This window comes from Pelobates fuscus, chromosome 6 (assembly GCF_036172605.1).
Source record: "Pelobates fuscus isolate aPelFus1 chromosome 6, aPelFus1.pri, whole genome shotgun sequence".
Classification (NCBI taxonomy): domain Eukaryota; kingdom Metazoa; phylum Chordata; class Amphibia; order Anura; family Pelobatidae; genus Pelobates; species Pelobates fuscus.
The window spans coordinates 80,888,170-80,911,662 of NC_086322.1; the positions used below are offsets into that span (position 1 = coordinate 80,888,170).

At 38.8% G+C, this 23,493-nt stretch overlaps 2 protein-coding genes across 2 annotated transcripts; one reads left to right on the forward strand and one right to left on the reverse strand.

The window, feature by feature from the left end:
- Window positions 1-3,078: 3,078 nt before the first annotated feature.
- Window positions 3,079-8,572, reverse strand: RPL9 (ribosomal protein L9). Its single transcript, XM_063459915.1, has 7 exons — window positions 8,465-8,572; window positions 8,259-8,374; window positions 6,600-6,695; window positions 5,140-5,272; window positions 4,255-4,335; window positions 3,668-3,777; window positions 3,079-3,135 (listed from the first exon to the last, which is right to left on the reverse strand). Exons 1-6 carry the CDS (start codon window positions 8,508-8,510, stop codon window positions 3,671-3,673), a joined length of 579 nt encoding a protein of 192 aa, XP_063315985.1. The 5' UTR covers window positions 8,511-8,572; the 3' UTR covers window positions 3,079-3,135; window positions 3,668-3,670.
- A 3,274-nt stretch (window positions 8,573-11,846) lies between these two features.
- LIAS (lipoic acid synthetase) lies at window positions 11,847-23,166 on the forward strand. The gene is made up of 11 exons (XM_063457879.1): window positions 11,847-11,961; window positions 13,403-13,569; window positions 14,954-15,047; window positions 16,297-16,377; window positions 17,044-17,200; window positions 17,722-17,779; window positions 20,319-20,447; window positions 21,563-21,708; window positions 21,820-21,890; window positions 22,478-22,589; window positions 22,701-23,166. Exons 1-11 carry the CDS (start codon window positions 11,911-11,913, stop codon window positions 22,751-22,753), a joined length of 1,119 nt encoding a protein of 372 aa, XP_063313949.1. The 5' UTR covers window positions 11,847-11,910; the 3' UTR covers window positions 22,754-23,166.
- The last annotated feature ends 327 nt before the right edge of the window (window positions 23,167-23,493 follow it).

The following is a 23,493-nucleotide window of genomic DNA, read 5'->3' on the forward strand; positions in this document are numbered from 1 at the left end:
TCAACTCGACAGAGTATATAGTGGATACATATACAGAGGCAGAGTCCTCATAATACTCATACATATAGCAATTAGTGGATACATATACGGAGTCCTCACAGTAACACCTAAATAGAGCATATACTGAGGCAGAGTCCTCATAGAAACTCATACATGGCGCATATAGTGAATACAAATACTGAAGCTGAGTCCACACTTCAACTCGACAGAGCATATAGTGGGTACATCTACTGAGGCAGAGTCCTCAAATAAACTATACATAGCGCATTAAGTGGATACAGATCAACGCGTCATAGAGCATATAGTGGATACATCTATAGAGATTTTTGTCGTCATAAAAACTCAGTCTATAGTGTGTACACATACTGAGCCCTCATAGAAACTCATTCACAGAGCATATAGTGGGTACATATACTGAAGCTGAGTCTTCACAGCCACCCGTCAGAGCATATAGTGGGTAAATACACTGCTCACGGTAACTCATACATAGAGCATATAGTGGACACACAGTGTATTTGCAGGAGATATCAGCCCTATGTCCATATGGTTTAAATGCCAAAACTTTCACTATAGGGAAAGCGGTCAAAAACATTACCCACAAAAGCTTGTTTTTTTGAAAGATTTTACCACTCTCCGTCCTCGTAGCTTCATACTCCTTGTAAATTAAGTGTATAAACTTTTACAGAGATAATTTTGAAGGAAAGATTCATCTTACCTCAAAATTCCTCTGAGCCGTGGGGGGCTGGTGACACGGTGTACCACTTCTGGTAAGCATCCATGCTGTCCAGTGGGTACTGCACAGCTTCATCTACGCCGAGCATAACATTTTGCAGCTTTTTTTTTTTTTTAAATAAAGTTTTGGTATGCGCATACACATCTGCGCCACCGGAACTTTGGGTGGAACGCATCACCTCCGGGGTGTACGTTCCACCACTGTGCACAGGCTTCCATCAGTTGTACCTGTGCCTCAAAACCGCCTCCAGGAAGTACTCGCCGGAACAGTCTCGGCATAAAAGGCAACATATCCACTTGCTCCGTAACCATAATGGAAGGAGCATGGTCTCTCAGCTAACCGCCTGGGCAGCTCTTGGACCGGATCCCCCAGACCAGGAGCCTGTGTGTCTCAACTTCCAGATGCTGTGTCCTTCCCTCTCCGGACAATAAAGGAAACTGAGGAAGGTTTTGCCGGGAAGCCCTTTTATAGGGCAAGGGGGAGGGGTTTGTCGATTTAATCTTGTTAGATGCTTGTCCATAGGAAAGGGGCAAAACCCACATGTACTGCCACCATATGACAAAAAAATCATTACGTTTGCTGAAGGTGCATTAACCCAACTACTTAGAAGCTTAGTGCCTCAAGAGTGGGATGGGGCCCTGTTGGTAATTTGCTAAATGCTATTGCCATCATCCTTAATTCCAAGAACCAACAATAAGGAATGATTGCAAGAAATAGGGCTTTGTAGATTCTGATTTTCTGAATCGCTGTGGGAAGTAGGGCCACTGGAGAGGACACATACCAACTTCAAATTCCACTTGATGGGCATTCCATCTAGGAAGTGTGAGTGATCTTGTCTGTAAAGGGAAGTGAACATTAGCACTTTTCCCCTCTGGCCATAAGGTCCACCACTGATTATCCAAATCTTCTGAACTGCAAACAGGTCCAGGTGAAGAGAGCACTCATTTTTTCCAAGCAATTCAGCTGATCAAAGGCTACAAATCTTTCTCTTAGAACAGTCTGGGAGTGGAGTAGCACACTCACTAGAGCATAAGCGCTTAAATAGCTTTCTTGAGTGCAGGAGTGGGTATCTTATCCAACTAGACATTCTATAATAAAATTGCAGTAAATATCCATACTGAATTAAAACCGGTTTTCAAAGTAGAGACTAAAATAATCTCACCTCAAAGACCTCAGAGCCATGTGAAGGGTCTGTCAGGAGGGCTTTGCACAGCTTAGTCTTTGGAATTAGAATTTTGCACCCAAATGAGAAGTTCAAATTCACACATGAGCATTTGGAACTTTGGTGGAATGCAAGCGCTCATTGGTGTGCATTCGCCCAACTGTGCACAGCCTCATTTATGATAGGCGTGGCACCTGTCAAGAACTTCCTCAGCATAAATTTCAGCATCTAGTAGTAAACTGATGGACCAGAGCGCTATTGGGTTTGTTCTACCTGACAGCATCCAGTGTGCCTCAGCCTGTCATATGCTTTTCTGTCCCTCACTGGGACAAGATAACCAATTTAGCATAGAAGTAACTTTTTTGTTGGAACATGTATTGAAAATCAGCCCTGTCACTGTCAGGGATCTTTGCATAACAAGTATGAAACCACTGCAAATATCATCCAAGAAGGACAAAAACCAAAAACTAGGATTTCTATTTCTCTAAGCAAATAGAAAAAGAACCAATAACCAATTTCAGCCTTGAAAATAACCAATAAGCATTTCACACAAGAAGTCCTACATTACAAAAAAAAAATAAAAAAATTAAATAAAATTAAAAATAAAAGCTAAAGCCTGAAAGATATCTAAACCAGTGAACAACCAAGTCAATCTCCCTGCATTAATTGGCTTTAGATTTAAATAAAACATTTGTATTCTGTTGTAAAAAGTGGTGCAAAATGAATAAGGGAAAGAGAAGTTGCCAACTGGTTCCAAGGCGACTGACCCACTTAATACTTTGCTAAAGAGATAAATAGTCGATGGAACACGTGATAAGGACACATTAAAAAGAGTATGCAGTAGTGAAGGTTTCATAAACCAGAATGGAATTGTAGCTCTAGAATGATCATTTACCTTCCCTTTATCAATGCAAATAAAGTTCTTCTTGTGTACAGATACACGAGAATCTAATTTTACATTGCCGAGCATAGGAATTTATTTCAATGGCTGCTTATTGGAAACTGACACACAGAAGAGTGAAGAGAACTGGCAACCATTGTTTAGATGGGACCGCTCAAATGTAGCCACAATCTGATTTGTTAGTGCTCAAAGAGGGCTGTATAATAACAGAACTTGTCATTGTAATGCCAAAATGTCACCAGGCCTGACAATACCAATTAAAAAAAACCCACAAGAGTCACATTTAGATAAAGTTATTTTATTGATCGAAGGGACACAGGATTCAGATATCTGAAAACTCTGTAAAAGGAAACAAAAATAAAATGAATCAGTAAACATGTTCTCACATAAAGTACAATTAACATAACCGTTTAGTTTGTGCTGTGCAAAATATCCCACTAATAGACAATTCAATAAAGGACATTGTTAGTCATTTAGTTTACTTAAATGTTCGTGACCATTTCTTTAATACCTTAATCTTTGCTACAAAACATTTTAAATCATGTGTACTGAAAAATCACAGCCATCTTGTTGCCCCCTCTGATTGCTTGAGTTATCCAGCCCAGTGCTCACTACTGTGCAACGGTCTCTGGCTTTTCAGGAACTGACCACTCTTAATGACTTCAACATTTAGGGCAGGCAAAAAAGTGCTCTATTTTGAAAAACACACCGTTTCCAAAATAGCAAGTTTTTTGTTTAAGACTCTGAATCTCTCTAAAGTTAGACAAACTAGTTTACAAGACCATTCCTGACCCACATCGCTGATGTGGGTAGTGGAGTGGCATACGTATCCAGGAAGTAATATAAGCAGTCTGTGTCAAATTTTACTTACATTTTACTCATCGGACTGCTGTACAGTTCCCTTCTCTGAAACGTAGATACCATCCAAGAACTTTCTGATATCCTTGTTTTTGACTGTGGTGGCTTGCTGGATCAAAGCAGCTGAAAGAAAAGTGACAAGAAAATTTAGAAATCACAATTTGCAAGAGTCTCAGAAGAACCCAATGAGATTTGGTGTATTCAAGCTTGGAGATGGGAAAAAAAAAGATATATGAAAACCGCGAGTCTTTCTGATGTGCAGGCAGCCATGTTAACAAAGTTGGTATATGTATAAAAAAAGAAGCTACCAAATCATACAGTGTCTTTCTACAAACACTTGGTTCTTTGGCAAGTCAACCCTGCGTTGTTGCAGTAAACAAAACGTAACACATGTGATCAATAAAATGGCAATAAGCCACTGTATGAAGTGGGCTGTCCATTGTCTTCACTTTTTGGTGTTTTCTTTGCCAACAAGTTCAAGCAGATAGTAGCAAGAATTTCAATAGGTGTGAAAAAGTATACGGTTTTATACCAATTCTGTCAAATATGCATGTATTTATTCATTGCATGTGTTACTTTATGCCACACTGGTAGACATACCTGAGTTGGATACAAGTTCAATGTCATTTCCTTCAAGAATCAGTTCATCCTTCTGGGCTTGAGACAGGGAGCAAGTCACTCCTGCAGAGATAAAAACGTGTTCGTGTAAGACAATACAATTAATCTATATTATAAATCCCTGAAGAAATTGAGCAATAAGCTTCTAAGAGCATTAAATGCTTGCATTCAGTCAAAAACCCCAACAAGTTAACCTCATTACCCAAGCATATTCTATAGAGAAACTTCAAATAAATAGAATTCCTTTATGCTATGCAATAAGACAGCTGTCATATGAATAAACCACTGTAGAAGCCAGTTAGCATGGAACCTGTTATGCAGGCTGTGACCTACCAAATACATTTAACCTCTTTTTTGGGCATGCTTCAAGCACTAGTTATACCAACAACCTTGCCTGTGCATGCCAGATGACCTGCATTGGCAAAAAATGATTGGTGAACTAAAATTCTTGCTGCTCTCATCACCGTTTACATGAGGCTTACAAATTTACAAATAGAGATTACTAAACAGAACTTTCAAGATTCACATACATGGACTTATCAATGTGAACATGCATTATAGAACGTAGAAGCAGAGGCTAGATTTTATTAATAGATATTAAAATCCAAACAGGCAACAATAACCATTCAGACAGATACAAGATGCTATGAACTCAAGTATCCAAAACTCAATTAAAAGGCTGCTCACATGAAGTTATGCAGAAATGTCACCCAGTTATTAGAGTAATTTTGTTAAAGCAGTCTCCTCAACCTTTTGTTCCTGTACCAATTTGTAATGGTCACATTTATTGTTAAATGTAACCGTTTATAATACTGTGACAAAGTGTAAGAGGCTGCTGATGGCTAGAATGCAAAAGCTATCACGTACCGTCTCTCATGCGCACTCTGCGGATGTACTTTTCACCCAAAAAGTTTCTGATTTCCACAAGAGCGCCGTTTTCCTGAAGAACTACGTTGATGGGGAAGTGAGCATACACCGACCTCATTTTGTATCGGAAACCCTGTACGAGAAAAGCGGAGACAACTGATACATTTACAGGTTATTTCAAGCAAAGCTAACCTTCCTTTCAATCATGTCACCTATTGACTGGTTCTAAGTAACAAATAGACAACAGGTGTAGCAAAGCTACTTGGTACCCTTATAGGTGCCAGTTCTATATGGCCACAGGTATCATTGAGGGAAGAGAAACTCCCATGTACCCTGTTCAGCATCCCTTTAAAAGACAGCTATATTAATAAGTGTGCTGATGTGAATAATACAAGTCTTAGAAAATTCTATCAAAGTTAGTTCCAGGTATGCGCTATTTGCTAAATGTAATACGGATAATATTAAAGTGCAGACCAAGTGATGGACATCATTTAGTGCGCTACATATTTTAGGCATTGCCCTAGTAATATAGAGCAACACACGTTTCTGAATCAAATACAACTAGTAAACAGAAAATATATTTATTTCTCCTTAGCTGTGCTTATGTTGCTACGCCCTAAAATAAACAATTTAAGGAGAATGTCTAAAATATTTCTTAAAGTTACCCACTGAAAGTAAAAACTATCAAGTAGTATTACATTAAAGCACTATAGTATATCTATTTTATGATGTAAAAACCCCAGTGTTTCTTCTAGAGCAAACCTATATTTTAGAACCAAATTGTGTTTTTCAAATAGTATTTAATTTATGCAGTCATTAACACTATTGTACAGATCATTAACCTAAAAACACTCAATTTTCCATAACTACCTAAAAGCAAAGGACAAAAGTTTCATTATAAAGATTGCAACAGACAGGTTTCACTAAGGTTGTGAGAACACAACCTCACAAGTAGATTTGGGGGGGGGGGGGGAATATAAATTTATATCTATATCCATCAAACACAACTTGCTTAAGGAACAACTGTCACCTCAAACCTTTGTAATATAAGTTTTTCATCAAGTAAGGAAAGGATCTTTTTTTTTTAAAGTGAGGTCTATGTTAAAACAAAACCTCACCCCTACCTTTAGTATGACAGGATGAGATATAAACAGAGTCTCTATGGTCTTCCCTGCTTCACTTTCTGGCAGAAGCATGGAGACTACAAAGACTTAAGCACTGTCTGACCGAAATATCCTGTCATACTAAAGATTGGGGATAAGTATCCCATTTTCACATATACTTCATAAAAACAATAAAAGCATGTTAAATGGTCTTGAGGTGACAGTTTCCCAAGTTTTTCTATGGAAAATGTCTGCACCAATCAGCATACACAGTAAGGTACATAAAACAGACTAGTGGGGGGAAAAGTGAAGATTAAGACGCAGACAAACCGATATGAATTGTAAAACTCAACTTACCAGTGTGACACCCTTGACCATGTTTTGCACATGGCTGCAGATTGTGCGCACTGTGGCAAGCTCCTTTCTGTTACCCCACCATTTGTCTACACGGAGCTAGAAATAAAGAAATAAAAACTTCAGAGTGTATATATGTGGTTTTAAAGGCAATTAGGCATATCCCATCATTATTGTGGAAGTTAAAGGAACACTGCAAACACCACAACCACTATTACACTGCAGTGACTATGGCCCCAAGAGTACCCTGGCACCCCCATTGTAATCAGTCAACAGCTTTAGAATGGATTGACTGCTTTCCTAGGGTAAACCAGGTGGCTGCTTCCCACAACTATATTCAGTTAAGGTCAGAAGCACCGAGCCAGGCGTAGCAGTGCAAGACTTACCTCACTGACTAATAGCAATCCACTGATGCTCTCAGTCAATGAGCTACCCAGCATTGCAGAGCTTAGCTCAGGAGAGCTAACGGAAGCTCCAAATAGCTAGATGCTTACTTTTTTCAAGTTAACACGATTGCTTTAAGCATTACTATAATCATATACCACAAAACTACAGCTAAAATTCAGGATTTCCACAAGACAATGTTAACCATTACTTTAAATGTACCATGATGGACTGTTCCCAGTTTCTTCTACAGACCGTAGCATTCCACTAGGAAGTATAAAAAAAAAAGCTCCTGGCTCCTTCAGCTGTCGACAGTCAAACGGAAGAAAACCATGGTGCCAAGCTTCAGGCATGTATAAAATTCTTTACTTTCCAGGTTGCTACATAAAAAGGGACACTATAGTCACCTGAACAACTTTAGCTTAATGAAGCAGTTTTGGTGTATAGAACATGCCCCTGCAGCCTCACTGCTCAATCCTCTGCCATTTAGGAGTTAAATCCCTTTGTTTATGAACCCTAGTCACACCTCCCTGCATGTGACTTTCACAGCCTTCCATAAACACTTCCTGTAAAGAGAGCCCTATTTAGGCTCTTTATTGCAAGTTCTGTTTAATTAAGATTTTCTTATCCCCTGCTATGTTAATAGCTTGCTAGACCCTGCAAGAGCCTCCTGTATGTGATTAAAGTTCAATTTAGAGATTGAGATACAATTATTTAAGGTAAATTACATCTGTTTGAAAGTGAAACCAGTTTTTTTTTTTTTTTCATGCAGGCTCTGTCAATCATAGCCAGGGGAGGTGTGGCTAGGGCTGCATAAACAGAAACAAAGTGATTTAACTCATAAATGACAGTGAATTGAGCAGTGAAATTGCAGGGGAATGATCTATACACGAAAACTGCTTTATTTAGCTAAAGTAATTTAGGTGACTATAGTGTTCCTTTAAACACTAAAGTGATGGAATGCAGCACTGGGTCCCTGTATGGAAACACTGAACATCTGTACTGCACAGTGCAGCACTGACACAGGTAGCACCTCTAGTGGCCATCTGAGTGACTGCCACTAGAGGTGTAAGTAAACACTGCAACTTTGCTCACAAAAATAGGAGACCAAGTAGGACAGTGCTGGTTTTATATCTACAACACTAATGCTACAAAATGGCTATAAGTATAATGCTATAACAGAGATTGACACATTAAGAATTTTAATTGGAGCAGTTAATCATGGATGGCTATGCTATTACACTTTCACAAAGTATAAGATAAAAAAAAAACACTAACCCTTCTCTTCTTCCTGCCCAGAAGGCAAAGCTCTACATTGATGTGGTTAAAGTTCTTGCGCAGGACACCCCTGGGCCCCTTCACAGTTACTGTGCGGCCCTTGAGGAGGATATCAACTGTAAATATAAGTAGCAGGTTAGCAAGATTCGCACAAGCCAGACCCAATGAAAATCAACACCATAAATCATTTTTGGAGTAATACTCACCCTTGTCAGGGATGTCAACAGTCTGGTTGCTGAGAATGGTCTTCATTCTGAGATAGAAATTGTTTAAGAGTCAGAATTACATATGCATATTGGACTTGTCTAGACTGTGCCAGAGATACAAGCAAATTTAACTATGCTTCCAAAACATATATGCATTAATTTACACCACCATAACATTATTAAACTTATGCAGGAGTTATAAAGCCAGAGTACCATAACAAGATAAAAAGCCATAAGTTTTTCTAGAAGTGTAAGGCTACAATGTACAGCTGTTATTATGGTATTTATACACGTGTACTTTAAGGAGTCTACATGGCAATTCAGCCAACGAAAGGGATACCCCAAAAAATACGATTACTGTTACTATTAACACATTAAAAGGACATTATAACTGAAACAGCACTAGAATGGGCCATACAAATCATACAATCTCCAAACTAGGGCAGCACAGTCAATATATAACATCACAGCAATGATTTTATTTGACAGAATAACCTACTGCCCAGGTATACAGTATCAATGTCAGACCGGTTCCCAGCAGCCCTACATAGACAGAGGCCTGTACAGCCCCTATTGATCCTATGGTAGCGGTGAGTCAGGAAATGGACAAGCCACTGAGCCCTGGCTAGCCAAGCCATCCGCCAGTACACCCCGTCCATACACGGCTCCCCGGTCAAAGGACACCCTGCAGCCTTCGCTGGGGCCCAGAGCGGGGTCGGATTCGGTCCCCACAACTAGGATGCAACATGATTACACCAGCTTGCCCGCCGCCATCCATATCCTTACCTCGCTGCTGACAGAGGAAAGGGAGAGAGCGTGTCGTCATCACGTTTTTATATCACCGGCCGCGTAGCGCACACTGCCACCTACTGGACAAAAAGAAGAACGTGATGGACGCAGCTCCAAGCTATCGATTACCGATAAAGGTGTTCTAGGCGCTGCTAGTGGCTGCTAGAGTCAGCTAGCCTGAGGGGTGTTATGCAAAAACATGTACTGAGTAAAGTATTGCACAAAACCAGCACTAAAAAGGCAGCAAAATATAATACAACCAAAATAACTACAAAAAATAATAACAAAAGGAGAGTAAGGCTAGTGTTGTAGCCAATAGATTCCTCATTAAAAAAACAAAAACAACAGGAATTTTGGCAACAGAAGTTTATGCATATGTTGTTTTTCCAATAACTGCAGTTCCACTCATCAAATATTATGAGTGGAACTGCTCAATAAGCTGACAGCAGGCTACCCTGTGTGGACATGTTGGACACAGCAACATAAGCCCTGCTCTGAAACTCCTTATACTCTTGGGTGGCAGCAATGACTATAGTATTCATCAGCCCAAATACACAGAACAAAACCACTATCTCTATCCGTATGCACATTTAAATAACAGTGGTACTAAAAAAAAACCTTTAAATGTCATTTAAATGTTCATAATGACTTGGGATAAAGAACAGGCAATGTTTTTTTTTTTTTGTCTAGTTGACTGGGTCAGAGCATCTCCAAAATGACAAGTCTTGTGGGGTGTTCCCAGTATGAAGTGGTTTGTACCTACCAGAAGTGGTGTAAGGAAGTAAAACCAGTGAACTGGCATCAGGATCATGGGCACCCAATGCTCATTGATGCACATGGGGAGTGCAGGTTAGCCCAACTGGTCCGATCACACAGAAGAGCTACTGTAGCTTAAATTGCTGAAAATCCTAACCCTGGCCATGATAGTAAGGTGTCAGAACGCACAGTGTATCACATCCATAGACGCCCTTGCACTAGTTTAGAGCACTAGTACCCTGCAGAGAGCACTAAAAACAGTGCAGGGTCTGCCTTTAGAGGGTTGATTTTCAGGCAACCAGGCTAACATGCCAACTTTTTCTGCATGTATGCCCCTGTGAGTGGAGCCAGTGACACAATTGCATCAGTGGCCTGCTGGTTTTATTCCCCTTCCACCGGCGTCCTGCTTCTTGTCCCAAAAATTGAGAGGTATGCCATTCTATGGGAATGGGGCCTGTAAAATAATGGAAGACCTGTCACAATGGCATGTCCATTCCCCTTTATCATACATAATACCCACCACCAGCAGTCTACCCTTCCTTATCACATTTAATACCCACCAATGTTCACCCCCGCTTTTCACATTTAGTACACACCACCTGAAGCTGCCATCGGAGAAATAATTAGAATTTTAAAATGGGGGCCATGATTTTAGGCACCCATTCCTGGAATATAACAATTTCAAGCTAATTCAGAGGCTCGGTTTTAAAATCAGAGATTGATACATACTGTGAACAATATCTTCATTTTGTAGTCGAATTTAATAATAATAATAATAAGAATAATAAGAATAATAAGAATAGTAATGAATTTCTAATGAACGGAAGAAATAGAAACAACGCAAAAGACTGAACTTTTAACAATGATTAAAGGAACACAATAGTGTGAGATAAACAGATGTGTATTCCAAATGCTATAGTGTCCTAGTTACTGGTAACTACCGGTTAAGTTGCAAATTCACCTTTTATTCCATTGATATGAAGTGGTCTGGAATCCCTGTAACAGGGAACCAAGATGGAAGACACATAAAAGATGTGGATTTCTACATTTAATTTACATCTCACAAATACATATATGATAAATATAGGAATACATAAGCATAATATTACAAATCATGGGAAGTTCTCCTTTAAAGTGCTATTTTAGCAGAACTATGCACTCAGTAAGATGCTTAGTTACTGCTGCCTTGCTACTTTCAACATTGTTTAACCCCTTAAGGACACATGGCATGTGTGACATGTCTTGATTCCCTTTTATTCCAGAAGTTTGGTCCTTAAGGAGTTAAAGATTAAAAAATTGTGTGCTGCATTCAGAATAAAATAAAATACTACAATGGACAGATGCTCCTAATAAAATAAAATAAAATACTACAATGGAGAGATGCTCCTAATAAAATAAAATAAAATTTTTAAAAAAATAAAATAAAATACTACAATGGACAGATGCTCATAATAAACTAAACTAAAATACTATAATGGATAGATGCTCATAATAAACTAAACTAAAATACTATAATGGATAGATGCTCCTAATAAAATACACTACAAGAAATGACTGGAATAGTAATTGTTCCAGTTCTAAATTAGTTAACCATTTACATATATAACATACACAGCTGTGTAAGTCATGGTGTCAGATTACTGTTTTGTAAATAATTGTAATCACTGAATAGTTTTGATACTGAGCTCTAAACTGGCTTATTAGATACACAGAGGACAATAAGTCATGTTACTTTAATAATATACACATGTACAATCATGGGAGCCATTCGGTGTTCGATTACTACGAACTGACTACGGCAGCCCGTTGGGATTTTTAGCCGCAGAGCAGGCGCAGAGCATGGTGCCAGACCCTACCAATCGCTTATCGAGGCAAAGCGACCTGCTGTGTTGTCAGTGACCATGAGACTGACCGGGCAGCTGAGGGGCGCACAGCTTTTACGGGTTATAACGGTGAGACACTACGGGATTTATATAGGAACAGCTGTATGGCTGCTGTATACCATGCTGCCCATAGTGTCACCTTGTCATAATGGCACACACACAGTTAATTCCATTACATTGAGCAAGCATATCATTGCCATTAACACTACCATGTCTCAACTGCAAATACATTGAGCAAGCATATCATTACCACTAACACTACCATGTCTCCACTGTAAATACATTGAGCAAGCATATCATTACCACTAACACTACCATGTCTCCACTGTAAATACATTGAACAAGCATATCATTACCACTAACACTACCATGTCTCCACTGTAAATGCATTGAGAAAGCATATCATTACCATTAAAACTACCATGTCTCCACTGTAAATACATTGGGCAAGCATATCATTACCATTAACACTACCATGTCTCTACTGTAAGCCATTCCTCTCTAGATAGTTGTTATATTATGTTTACCTGGACACATACTACTTTTACAATTACATTATAGTAGTAGTAGCAGTGTGTGAATAGTGCTGCCCTTCAGTTTATAGAACACGTATGCTGCATGATGGAAATTAAATCATGCATTATTTGCATTTTGAATACTAAAGGTCAACGTTAAGAAGTTAAGGGGGGTGGGGGAGTTAACCCTTAAAACATGCTGAAGTGATTTGGGAGTTTGGGGTATGCTGTAAATCACTTATTTTCTGTTAAACTAGGGTCATTTGCTCAGACAGTTTTGTGAGTCCCTGGAAAGTTCCAAAGTTAGAGCTCCTAATATAAGGCTGTCTCATTGCGTGCAGGGGTAGAGGTATTCTGTATAGTTTTTGTGCTTTGGGACATTAGTTACTGAACTGCAATTATATCTTTCTTTACACATCCTCTTCCTTTAACACACACCCACAGCTGGAAAACCTACCTGGCAGCTCTTATAGCAGGCTTCCCCAAATTCCAGCCCTCCAGATGTTGCCGAACTACAACTCCCATGATTCTATGAATGAAATGGGCTGAGAATCATGGGAGTTGTAGTTCAGCAACATCTTGAGGGCCAGAGTTTAGGGATGCCTGTCTTATAACGTATTACAATACATACAGATAGTCGATAAACTACATTCAATAGTAAACGCACAGAAAGCAACATGGTTATTAACAAAAGTAAAAAATGTCTGGAATTCATAGTGAATTTTAAATTTAAGACCAAAATAGCTGAACTGGAAAAATTATTTAAGATAGGTATGCTTCCAGTTCAGCTATGTTGGTCTTAAATTTTGAATTCAACTTTGATTACCTGACAATTTTGAAACGTTGATTTACAGAATGTTATCACTTTGGTGAATAACCCTGTATGTGTGGAATAGAAAGAGTGTGAATATTTCCGCAGAACATTATCAGCCCGCTTGTCTGGCAGTATCTGTATTGTGTTTGTAAGCCATTAAATGAATCCATTTATTTTCTAGTTACATGAATGTCGTACCTCTTACCGAGCATTAAGCAGTTTACCCGATGACCGGAAGACACTCCTTCAGAATGGCCCAGAATTTAAAGATTTCTTATCAGGCGACTTGGATGACAAAACTAAATGGGCTGAATATAAGGGTGACCTAAAGAGAGAGAAAGGAGCGCGGTAACTGATCATTTTATTTTTGTGTTGGCTCTTTTACCACTTTATTAGGTTTTCCTGGGTGAAATGCAAAGCTGATAATTGGCCCACTAGCACCCTGTCCCAAAACCAGAACAGACATTAGCCATTACTACCATTAGGCATGACATGCTATGCCTTAATTAAACTTAATTTGTTGATTGATTTAATGTCCGTTCATATAGCTCACTTAATTATTATTTTTTTTTTTTTTATAGTGCTGATCAACTTATCCCAAATGTTTCTGGAAGTGTAATTCAGTTACATAGAATGTGATGGCAGATCAGAACCATTCGGCCCATCCGGTCTGCCCAATTTTCTAAATACTTTCATTAGTCCCTGGCCTTATCTTATAGTTAGGATAGCCTTATGCCTATTCCACGCATGCTTAAACTCCTTTACTGTGTTAACCTCTACCACTTCAGCTGGAGGGCTATTCCATGCATCCACTACCCTCTTAGTAAAGTAATACTTTCAGATATTAGTTTAAACCTTTGCCTATGGCTATGTCCTCTTGTTGTGGTAGTTTTTCTTCTTTTAAATATAGTCTCTTCCATTACTGTGTTTATTCTATTTATGTATTTAAATGTTTCCATCATATCCCCCCGTCTCGTCTTTCCTCCAAGCTATACATGTTAAGTTCCTTTAACCTTTCCTTGTCGGTTTTATCCTGCAATCTATGAACCAGTTTAGTAGCCATTCTCTGAACTGCGTACAATACTCTAAGTGAGGTCTCACCAGTGTTCTGTACAATGGCATGAGCACTTCCCTCTTTCTACTGCTTATACCTCTCCCTATACAACCAAGCATTCTGCTAGCATTTCCTGCTGCTCTATTACATTGTCTGCCTACCTTTAAGTCATCAGAAATAATCACCCCTAAATCCCTTTCCTCAGATGTTGAGGTTAGGATTATTTCAAATATTCTATACTCTCCCCTTGGGTTTTTGCGTCCACGATGCATTATCTTGCACTTATCCAAATGAAATCTCAGTTGCCACAGCAGTTGTCAGCTGTAAAGTCATGACCTCCTCTAAATCAGCATTTTTGAGAAATTAAAATAGAATACTTGCAGATTCGGAGTGAGGGGTAATAAGTGTGGGCTTATAGCGCAAAACAAATGATTATTTCTTTAAACACCCTTCACATCATAACAAACTGCATGCTAACCTGCATACTGCACAGAACATTTGTGAGTGCCTGGCTTGTCATTTCAAACTACAGATGTTTTAGTGCAGCCTACAAAACGGCAAGATAATTCCTTGTTATATATAGCAATCTGAACTTATGTAATCCATAAAACTGTCCCTTTATAGCTTAGTATGTTCAAAATAACACTGCTTATTTTTTTTTTAATTACTCTTCCATAGATTAAGGCTTCCTCCTTGGGTAAAAACAGAAATTCCAATGGGTAAAAACTACAATAAACTGAAAAACACACTGAGGAGCCTAAACCTTCACACTGTGAGTATATGAATCAATAATATATGAAATCTGATCTCCAACACTACATAAAAGAAGCCTAACTTAGTTAATGCTGCTCTGTCACCCAACCAAACAAAAATGAGGAGTATTTTATAAAGATCTGTGATAATACTTACATTGACTGTGTTGAAATGTCACAGAAATTCCAAGCAGTCGAAAGATATTCTAAGACAAAGTAGGGACTTGTTAACTTATATATTATTTCTTAGCTTGACAAAAGGCAGGGCTGCCTGAATCAAGTTTTGACAATCCCCCACGCAGCATTAGTGACTGCTGTGGGAAAAATACATTGTCTTGCTGATCACAAGACAATGTCTATGGAGGCTCCCACATACATTAGGAAGTGCAGATCACAAGGACCTTTTAGTTAAGGGGTAGGCAACCTTTGGCACTCCAGATGTTGTGGACTACATCCCTCATAATGCTCTTACACCCATAATGCTGGCAAAGCATCATGGGAGGTGTAGTCCAAAACATCTGCAGTGCCGAGGGTTGCCTATGCCTGTTCTAGCTGCTCATAATTATTCTCTTATTACTTCATTTTAACAGTAAATTAAGCATCTTCATGAGGGAAAAACCACACACTTTGAACGTTATGCGTCATTGTACCCTGCACGTGCCCGTTTTCTTAACTAAAGCAGGTCCAAGCATCTGAAATAAGGTTTTACTGGTGCCTGTTGCTATGGTAACTGTAAGCATAAAAGTCTAGGGAAGAGCGCTGCTAGTAGAGAGATCTTATGGCTGTCCGCTTCACAACAGTGTCAGAGCAGTGCTGGAGGCTTAGAGATGGGAATTTGACATTTAGCTGGACCACATGAGTCTTATTTCTGAACTTCAGCATGCCATACACAGGCTTAATTTGTAACAGAGCGTTGTGCTGCAGACCAACTTTCCATCCTCATTTGTGTTAACTCGCTGCAAAATGAAAACATCCTTGAGTTTCTTTTATATTTTGTTCCTTACTCCTATAAGTAAAGAATTAAAATGCATACCATGGATCTTTTTTCAGAGTGTTAAGGCACCCAGTTGCCAGTTAAAGAGGTGTGAATTTCTGCATTTAGTCATATTTTTCACATCTCACAAACACATAGAAATAAGGAAAGCTGTGGGAGTATTATTTTTTAGAAACTCACAATTACGGTTTAGAGTAGGTATTCTGTATGTTTATATTTATGCACAAGCTGTTAAATGAAAAAAATTGTTTATTTTTATTTTTTAATACATTAAGGTGTGTGAAGAAGCACGGTGTCCAAACATATCCGAATGCTGGGGAGGAGGAGAGTACGGCACAGCTACTGCTACTATTATGGTGAGCGACTAGAACTACCATAGAATCCCACAATGTTAATACATATCTGTGTATCTGTGAATTATTGGAATTATTGGAATTGAAATTGTCATACTTTTCTAGGCACTCCGTAGTATGTTAGAAATAAACTCCACATATTCAATGACGCCAAACCTTTTGCACGCATAATCACTCACAGGTTTTCAGAATACTTTCATGATCGTGGGTAGGATGGAACTTCGGATAGTTAGATGCTTTTCATGCTCAATCACCTTGAATGATAGAATTTTCTTTTTGTTTCATGCATGTAAATTGATTTTTATTAATTACTGAAAAAATGCATTGGAGAAGGAGGGTAATGTGTATATGAGGGTAGGAAAGCAGAGGTATCCCAGCTATGCTTAGAATAATAATATTTTTTATTATTATTATTTTATTATTATTATTATTATGCTAAAGAGAAAATCTAATTTACTTCCCCACTTGTGAATGTCTGTCAGTTACAGTTTCCTCCAGAAACACGCATCCATACTGCATATTGAATCGCTACAGTAGACATGTTGCACAGTGATGCAAAATGCATGCAATGAAATGGGGTATTGCTAATTACTACAAATCATTATTGCATTGGTAGATCACGTGGATGGATTGTAATTCCATTTTTATTTATTTATTTCCCCCCCACAGTTAATGGGCGACACTTGTACCAGAGGCTGCCGCTTCTGTTCTATTAAAACTGCAAGAAAGCCTCCTGCTTTAGACCCGGACGAGCCATACAACACAGCCAAAGCCATAGCGGAGTGGGGATTGGATTACGTGGTGCTCACTTCAGTGGACAGAGATGGTTGGTATACACCGATTATTACAAGTGCTTGCTATGCATATAGTCTTCGATGTTATTCTTTGTTTTAACAGGGAGATTTTATTTGAATTTATTAAGAAGGAGAATGTATTTGTAAACCTAATGCCTATGATAAGATTCATTATTATTATTATTATTGTTATTGCCATTTATATAGTGCCAACAGATTCCGTAGCGCTTATGTAGTCCGCTATGCTTTCAGTTCAGCTACTTTGGCCTTAAATGTAAAATTCCCTTTGAATTCTCTCTTTAGTAAATAACCCTGACAGTTCCAACATATTCCACAACGCTGTAAAACCAGGTGAAACAAGACAAACAAGTCATGCTAACAGAACACGTATGACTTGCAGTGATGGGTGAAGATTGGCCTGCCCAAACAAGCTTACAATCGCGACATGCAGCCTAATTAAACGTCTTCAATGCACAGTAGCCCTTTGTGTACTGTTTTTAATCGTGTAGATAGTGGACTCTGTTAAATTTTTTCCCCTTTTTGTCTTCCTCAGACATTTCGGACGGAGGAGCTGAACACTTCGCCAAAACAGTGTCTCTATTAAAGGAGAGGTAATACTGGTGTATGGTGGCATTTTTCCAGGACCAAGCGCACTTTGAAAACCTGCTTGCAGGCAGACATAAACATGGACAGGGCTTCAAAATGTGTGGGAGAATGAGGCAACCACTGATGTGACCTGTTGTGGGACTTTTTTATGTCACATGCTCTAAAAGGAATAGACTAGCAAACAATAATATTCTTTCTTAATGGTAGAGACTGTGGATAATGGGTTGGCAAAGGTGGGTATAGAATAAGTTGCAGACTGGGATACAAGGGCAGGATTAGCACAAAACAAAGAAGATGAGTTTGAATTGAAAAGAGGTAGGTATACTTGTAGTTTGGCATTTTAGGGAATGCCTCTTTAGGATAGCACCCATTGAATTACTGTTTTCATGATACTCTGTGGATTACTTATGGTATTAAAGATGTAGGTGCAGACATGCTAAGGTAGTAAGGGAGATAAAAAGATGGAGCTGACGTAAAGGTGATTAATGGGTGTACTGACTGAAGTGAAAAAGATGGTGGTTGAGAACTTACATTAGTGATGGGTAAAAGGAAAATAGCATCAAATGAGTGCAGCCAGATTTGAACTGGTGTGAATGAACAATTTATTCCAAGGGTAGACAACCTTCGACACTCCACAACATCTGGAGTGTTGACGGTGGCGTACTTCTGGTTGAGTAGAATAAACGGAGAGAAGAAGAATTTAGAGTGGTGTAGAGAGAGGGAAGGACTAGAAAAAATGTCATACAGAGTAAGTAAGCCACTAACATGAAGAGAGAGATGGATAAGGTATTGTGGTGTGAAGAACGAGAGGGATGCAGGGGCCTGACATGAAGAGGAAGAGGAATAATGGGCTTTAAAATTGGCTGAGAGGAGATTTAGGCTGATTAAAAGGCTAGGAGCAGATAAGTGTGGCTGACGTGCAAAGAGTAGGATGACAAGGGACATAGAGTGTAGGAAGGACAAGGCGGCATCATGTGCAGGGTGAGAAGAGAAGTTGGACTAGCATAGGGGAACGACAATTTAAAAATGGGAAGCACTGAGAATGGGGTGACGTTGGGGTTCAACTGGGAAAGTCTAAGTTATTTACAAATGGAGACTTGTCTATGTACACACACTGTATGTATTGGGAGATCATATCCAACCCACTTAGTGTTTACATCAATGCATTCTGATCAGCTTTCAAAGACTTTTCTTAGCAGAGGGGAAGAGATAAGAGGTTTATAGTGCAAAATGCGGGAGAAATCAAATATATATCTATGCAGCTAAACCCCAAATAATAATTTTGCATGCATGTTTTAGGTGTAAGACTTTTCTTTCCCCCATTGTTTTCTCAGTACCATGTTGAGGGCCATCTTATTCTGTCCCCCCTTAAAGAAACTGTTGAACCATATTTTAGCTTTATGAAATGGTTTTATGGTAAAAAATCATGCTCTTTGAGTCTTACTGCTCAGTTCTCTGCCATGTAGGAATTAAATCATTTGTTTATGCAACCCTAGCCACACCTTCCCTATCTGTGACTTACACAGCCTTCATAAACACTTCCTGTAAAGAAGGATATCAATTTAAACTTCCTTTTTGCAGTGTGTTAAATTTAGAATTTCTCTGTTAATTGCCTGTTAGAGCCTGCAGGATCTCATTTCCGTGATTAATGTTCAATTAATAGAGCAGGAGAAAAGAACCTCTAACGTACATACACTGTGCTGTAAGATCTGGTTGAAAATCAAACCATTTAAAAAAAATGTTGGATGAGTGAGTAGCAGTAAGGGGAGGTATGGCTAGGGCTGAATAATAAAAAAAAAAGGTGATTTAACTCCTAAATGGCAAAGAATTGAACAGTGAGACTGCTGGGGCATGATCTATACTCCCAAACTGCTGCTTAGAGTATCTATATAAGACAGCTTCTGTTATTTTCCATTCATATGCAATTTGCAAACCCCTTCATGTGCCCTTTTTGTGTTTTTAGCTTATTTACAAAGTTAGATGTAAGGAACAGTATGGACTACTTTTCCTTATGTATAACCAGCAGGTGACAATAGTTGACATAGGGTGGAGGTGTAGTAAAGTTCTATGTCCTTTGTCAACCTTGTCATTGGCCATTTTGGCTAACACTCGCCTCCCTCCAGCATTGCATCACAGATCCTCATTATTGATTTTTGCGCAAACGCGAACGTCAACTGAGGTCTGTTTTAACAAATGGGTATGTGGGCGCATGTCCAGGGAATGGAAAAGGCTTGCATTTCCAGGCGCTACCATTTTAGACACTTTAAGATGGTGGCAGTGTGAAAAAGCCTGGTGGGATCAGCACATCAAGAAAAAGGGTAAGTTGCACCTGTCCTGGGGCCATAAAAAGTTTGGTGGAGGGCTCAGGGTTGAGGAAATTAATAAGCAACAGAGCCACTTTTATGTAAAGAGGACCTTTTGTAAAAGAAAGCATGTAATTAACCTTGTCAAAAAAGTTTATAAAAGACCTCACAAAGATGACACAATTCTGTGTCAGTCTGCACATTGTTTAGTAGTTCTATGTTTTGTCCCTCTCTTACACAGGAATTCTAAAATTCTCGTTGAGTGTCTAACTCCAGATTTCCGAGGGGACTTAAAAGCAGTGAAGACGGTGGCTGTGTCTGGGCTGGATGTCTATGCCCATAATGTGGAGACTGTGCCAGAATTGCAGAGGTACTGATACTTTAGTTAATATCTAGCTCAATAATATCTCCTTCTTTGGTCAGTTGCTGAAAATCTATATTCTATAGGAATTGATATTTGTGGCCAGCAGATGACTTCTACTTATATTTTGCAACCCTTCATATGTTCCTGTATACTATATGTACACTGCCAGTGCAACCATGTGTAAAGCATTACCATGCTGCAGTGTCCTCCGCATCATGGGTTGGAGCATAGTAAATACACATTTTATTGACACTTTTGAATAAGATGTGTGAGATACCCTTACCAAAATGTACAGCAAGACCTGAACGTCTTGTCAGATTACTATGCAAGTCAGAGATTCTTAATCTAGTTTGTTAGGGACCAAAGTTATGAATGGCATTAGAATGCATAGCTTAGTGATCTATACTTAAACTATAATATAATCCGAGGAAAGGGTACAACAGTTATTTTAATTTTAAAGATCTTTTTAAATACCTACAAATTAGAGACTTTGTCTGCTCAGTTGAGGTTTGGAGTGCTGCGTCATCCTCAAAAGGGCTGATATTGTGTGTATATTATACTATATGCATTACTATACCATGCTTGTAATGAATGGGGAGACCATAGGGGGCCCACAGGAGGGAGGGGAGTGAGAGGACCTTTTTGTTTTTACTCCAAGAGTAAAATATATACAAAATCTACCATAATGATTTACTTTTCCAGCGAAACATCAGTATCCATGAAATGTCCATCGATTAATATTAGCGTCTATGTGAGCCTCAAGAGACATACCTCCACATTTTGACCCATAATGGACTAAGCTGCAGAAATGTCTAGGAAAAATATTTCCTATGGAAAAGCATTGGATTGGCCGAGATCATCAAGATGCCCCCAAAACACATAATTCAATTTTAGAGTTCAGACTGACTTTTTAAAGAAGAAGATTCTTCTATTTAAACCAATTTTTTTTTTTTACCAATAGCTACGTATCAAATATCCCTGCTTATATCAACATATGACATTAACCAAACACCAAATTTGTTATTTTTTTTTGTTTCTAATTCGTTGCCTTGTATTGTTCACCATTGTTCATTTTTACAAAAAAAGAGAGAAACTGTAATGCAAATTGCTACTCTTTTTAGGTTTGTCCGCGACCCACGTGCTAACTTTGAACAGTCTATCAATGTCCTGAAACACGCGAAGAATGTACGTCCTGATATTATATCCAAAACGTCCATCATGCTCGGTTTAGGGGAGACAGACGAACAAGTTTACAACACAATGACAGGTCCATAACATGTAAACGCAGTAGATTGCAATAAACCGTGTGGAATGGAGCTCTGTCACAATTGTTGGGGGACCAACAAGTCTTCATAATTTTGTATTTGTGTTTTGCCAGCTTTACGAGGAGCAGGTGTAGACTGCTTGACCCTTGGACAGTACATGCAGCCAACAAAACGACATCTTAAGGTAATCATGCCTCCTTCTAGTTGAAGACTGAGGACTACACACTTGTGGGACTTCCGCTAAGAGTGTTTTTGGGGAAATGAACATGTATTTTTATGGGTTGATAATAGATTGGCTAGTCTGGTAACTGAAAGTTTAAAGGGACACTATAGTCACCAGAATAACTAGCTTAATGAAGCAGTTTTTGTGTGTAGATCATGCCTCCTGTAGTTTCACTGCTCAATTAAATTAAGAGTTAAATCATGTTTGTTTCTGTTCACGCTGCCCTAGCCACACCTCCCCTGGCTGTGACTCACACAACCTGCATGAAAACAAAAAAATGGTTTCATTTTTAATCAGAAGTTAACTTTAAAAGCTTTTATCTCCTGCTCTGTAAATTGAACTTTAATTAGACACAGGAGGATCTTGCAGGATCTAGCAAGCTATTAACAAGACAGGAGATAAGAAATTATAAGGAAGTGGCAGAGAATTGAGCAGTGACACTGCCAGAACTACTTCATTAAGCTAAAGCTATTTTGGTGACTATAGTGTCCCTTTAATGCGAGTTTCTATATAAATGTAATAGCTGTTAACACTCTACCTAATTGCAGGTTGAAGAGTATGTTACACCTGAAAAATTTAAGCACTGGGAAAAAGTGGGCACAGAGTTGGGCTTCTTGTACACAGCCAGTGGACCTCTTGTCCGTTCCTCCTATAAAGCAGGTAAAGCACTTTTTATGAGCTAATATTTGATAATTCCTCAAACAAGATTTATTGAAATAGATGAAGACATTTGTTAATTGATGTAAAAATTCACATTATTGTATTTTGTAGGTGAATTCTTTTTGAAGAATTTGGTGGAGAAAAGAAAAACCAGAGCCATTTAAAATAAAAAATTATTGAAGAACAGTTTGAATCCTATGGAATAATATGGTTTTAACAACTCTGCAGGAAAACTGAAAAATTATACTAAATGTTAGGACTCTGGTGCTATTTAGCATATCCTGCAGACAGAGATGTCCCAGGGACCAGGAAATGATTTCATATAATGGACACCAAGCCAAGGCAATTTGAACTACAGATACATGATTGTCTGATAATGGAAGAGAAAAAAAAAGCTGGAAGAAAGTAATTCATATGTTTGTGGGTGTCCCACAGGACGTGTGCTCATAACTAGTTGAAGCGGGTAAATATTAAGGGCGACCCTCACATGTATGTGCTCAAGAATCGGAAACTGTATGTCCTCTCTGCACCTATTACTGGTGCTGCTACATAAGCTAATTAAACTCTCTGATATCAATATGTTTGTGTCCAAATATGGTGTACTAATAAGGTTTCTATATCCTAAACAGAGGCGTACTTGGGTCACATGGCACCCGGGACAGATATATATGTTGGCACCCCATTCCTCCCCCCAAGTTTTACACCTTTGTGTTGCTGTGCACCCACTTATCCCTTTTGTGGGTTTCTCCAAATCCCCCTTTAAAGCAGGTATATCCCTTAACTCACTTTACTACTTGTATATATTTGAAGACCCCCTCTTACCTCTTGTCTGTTTTTGAATGCTCTTACCCCTTTCTCCCCTCACATGCATTCACAGTGACATGCATACATGTCACATACAAAC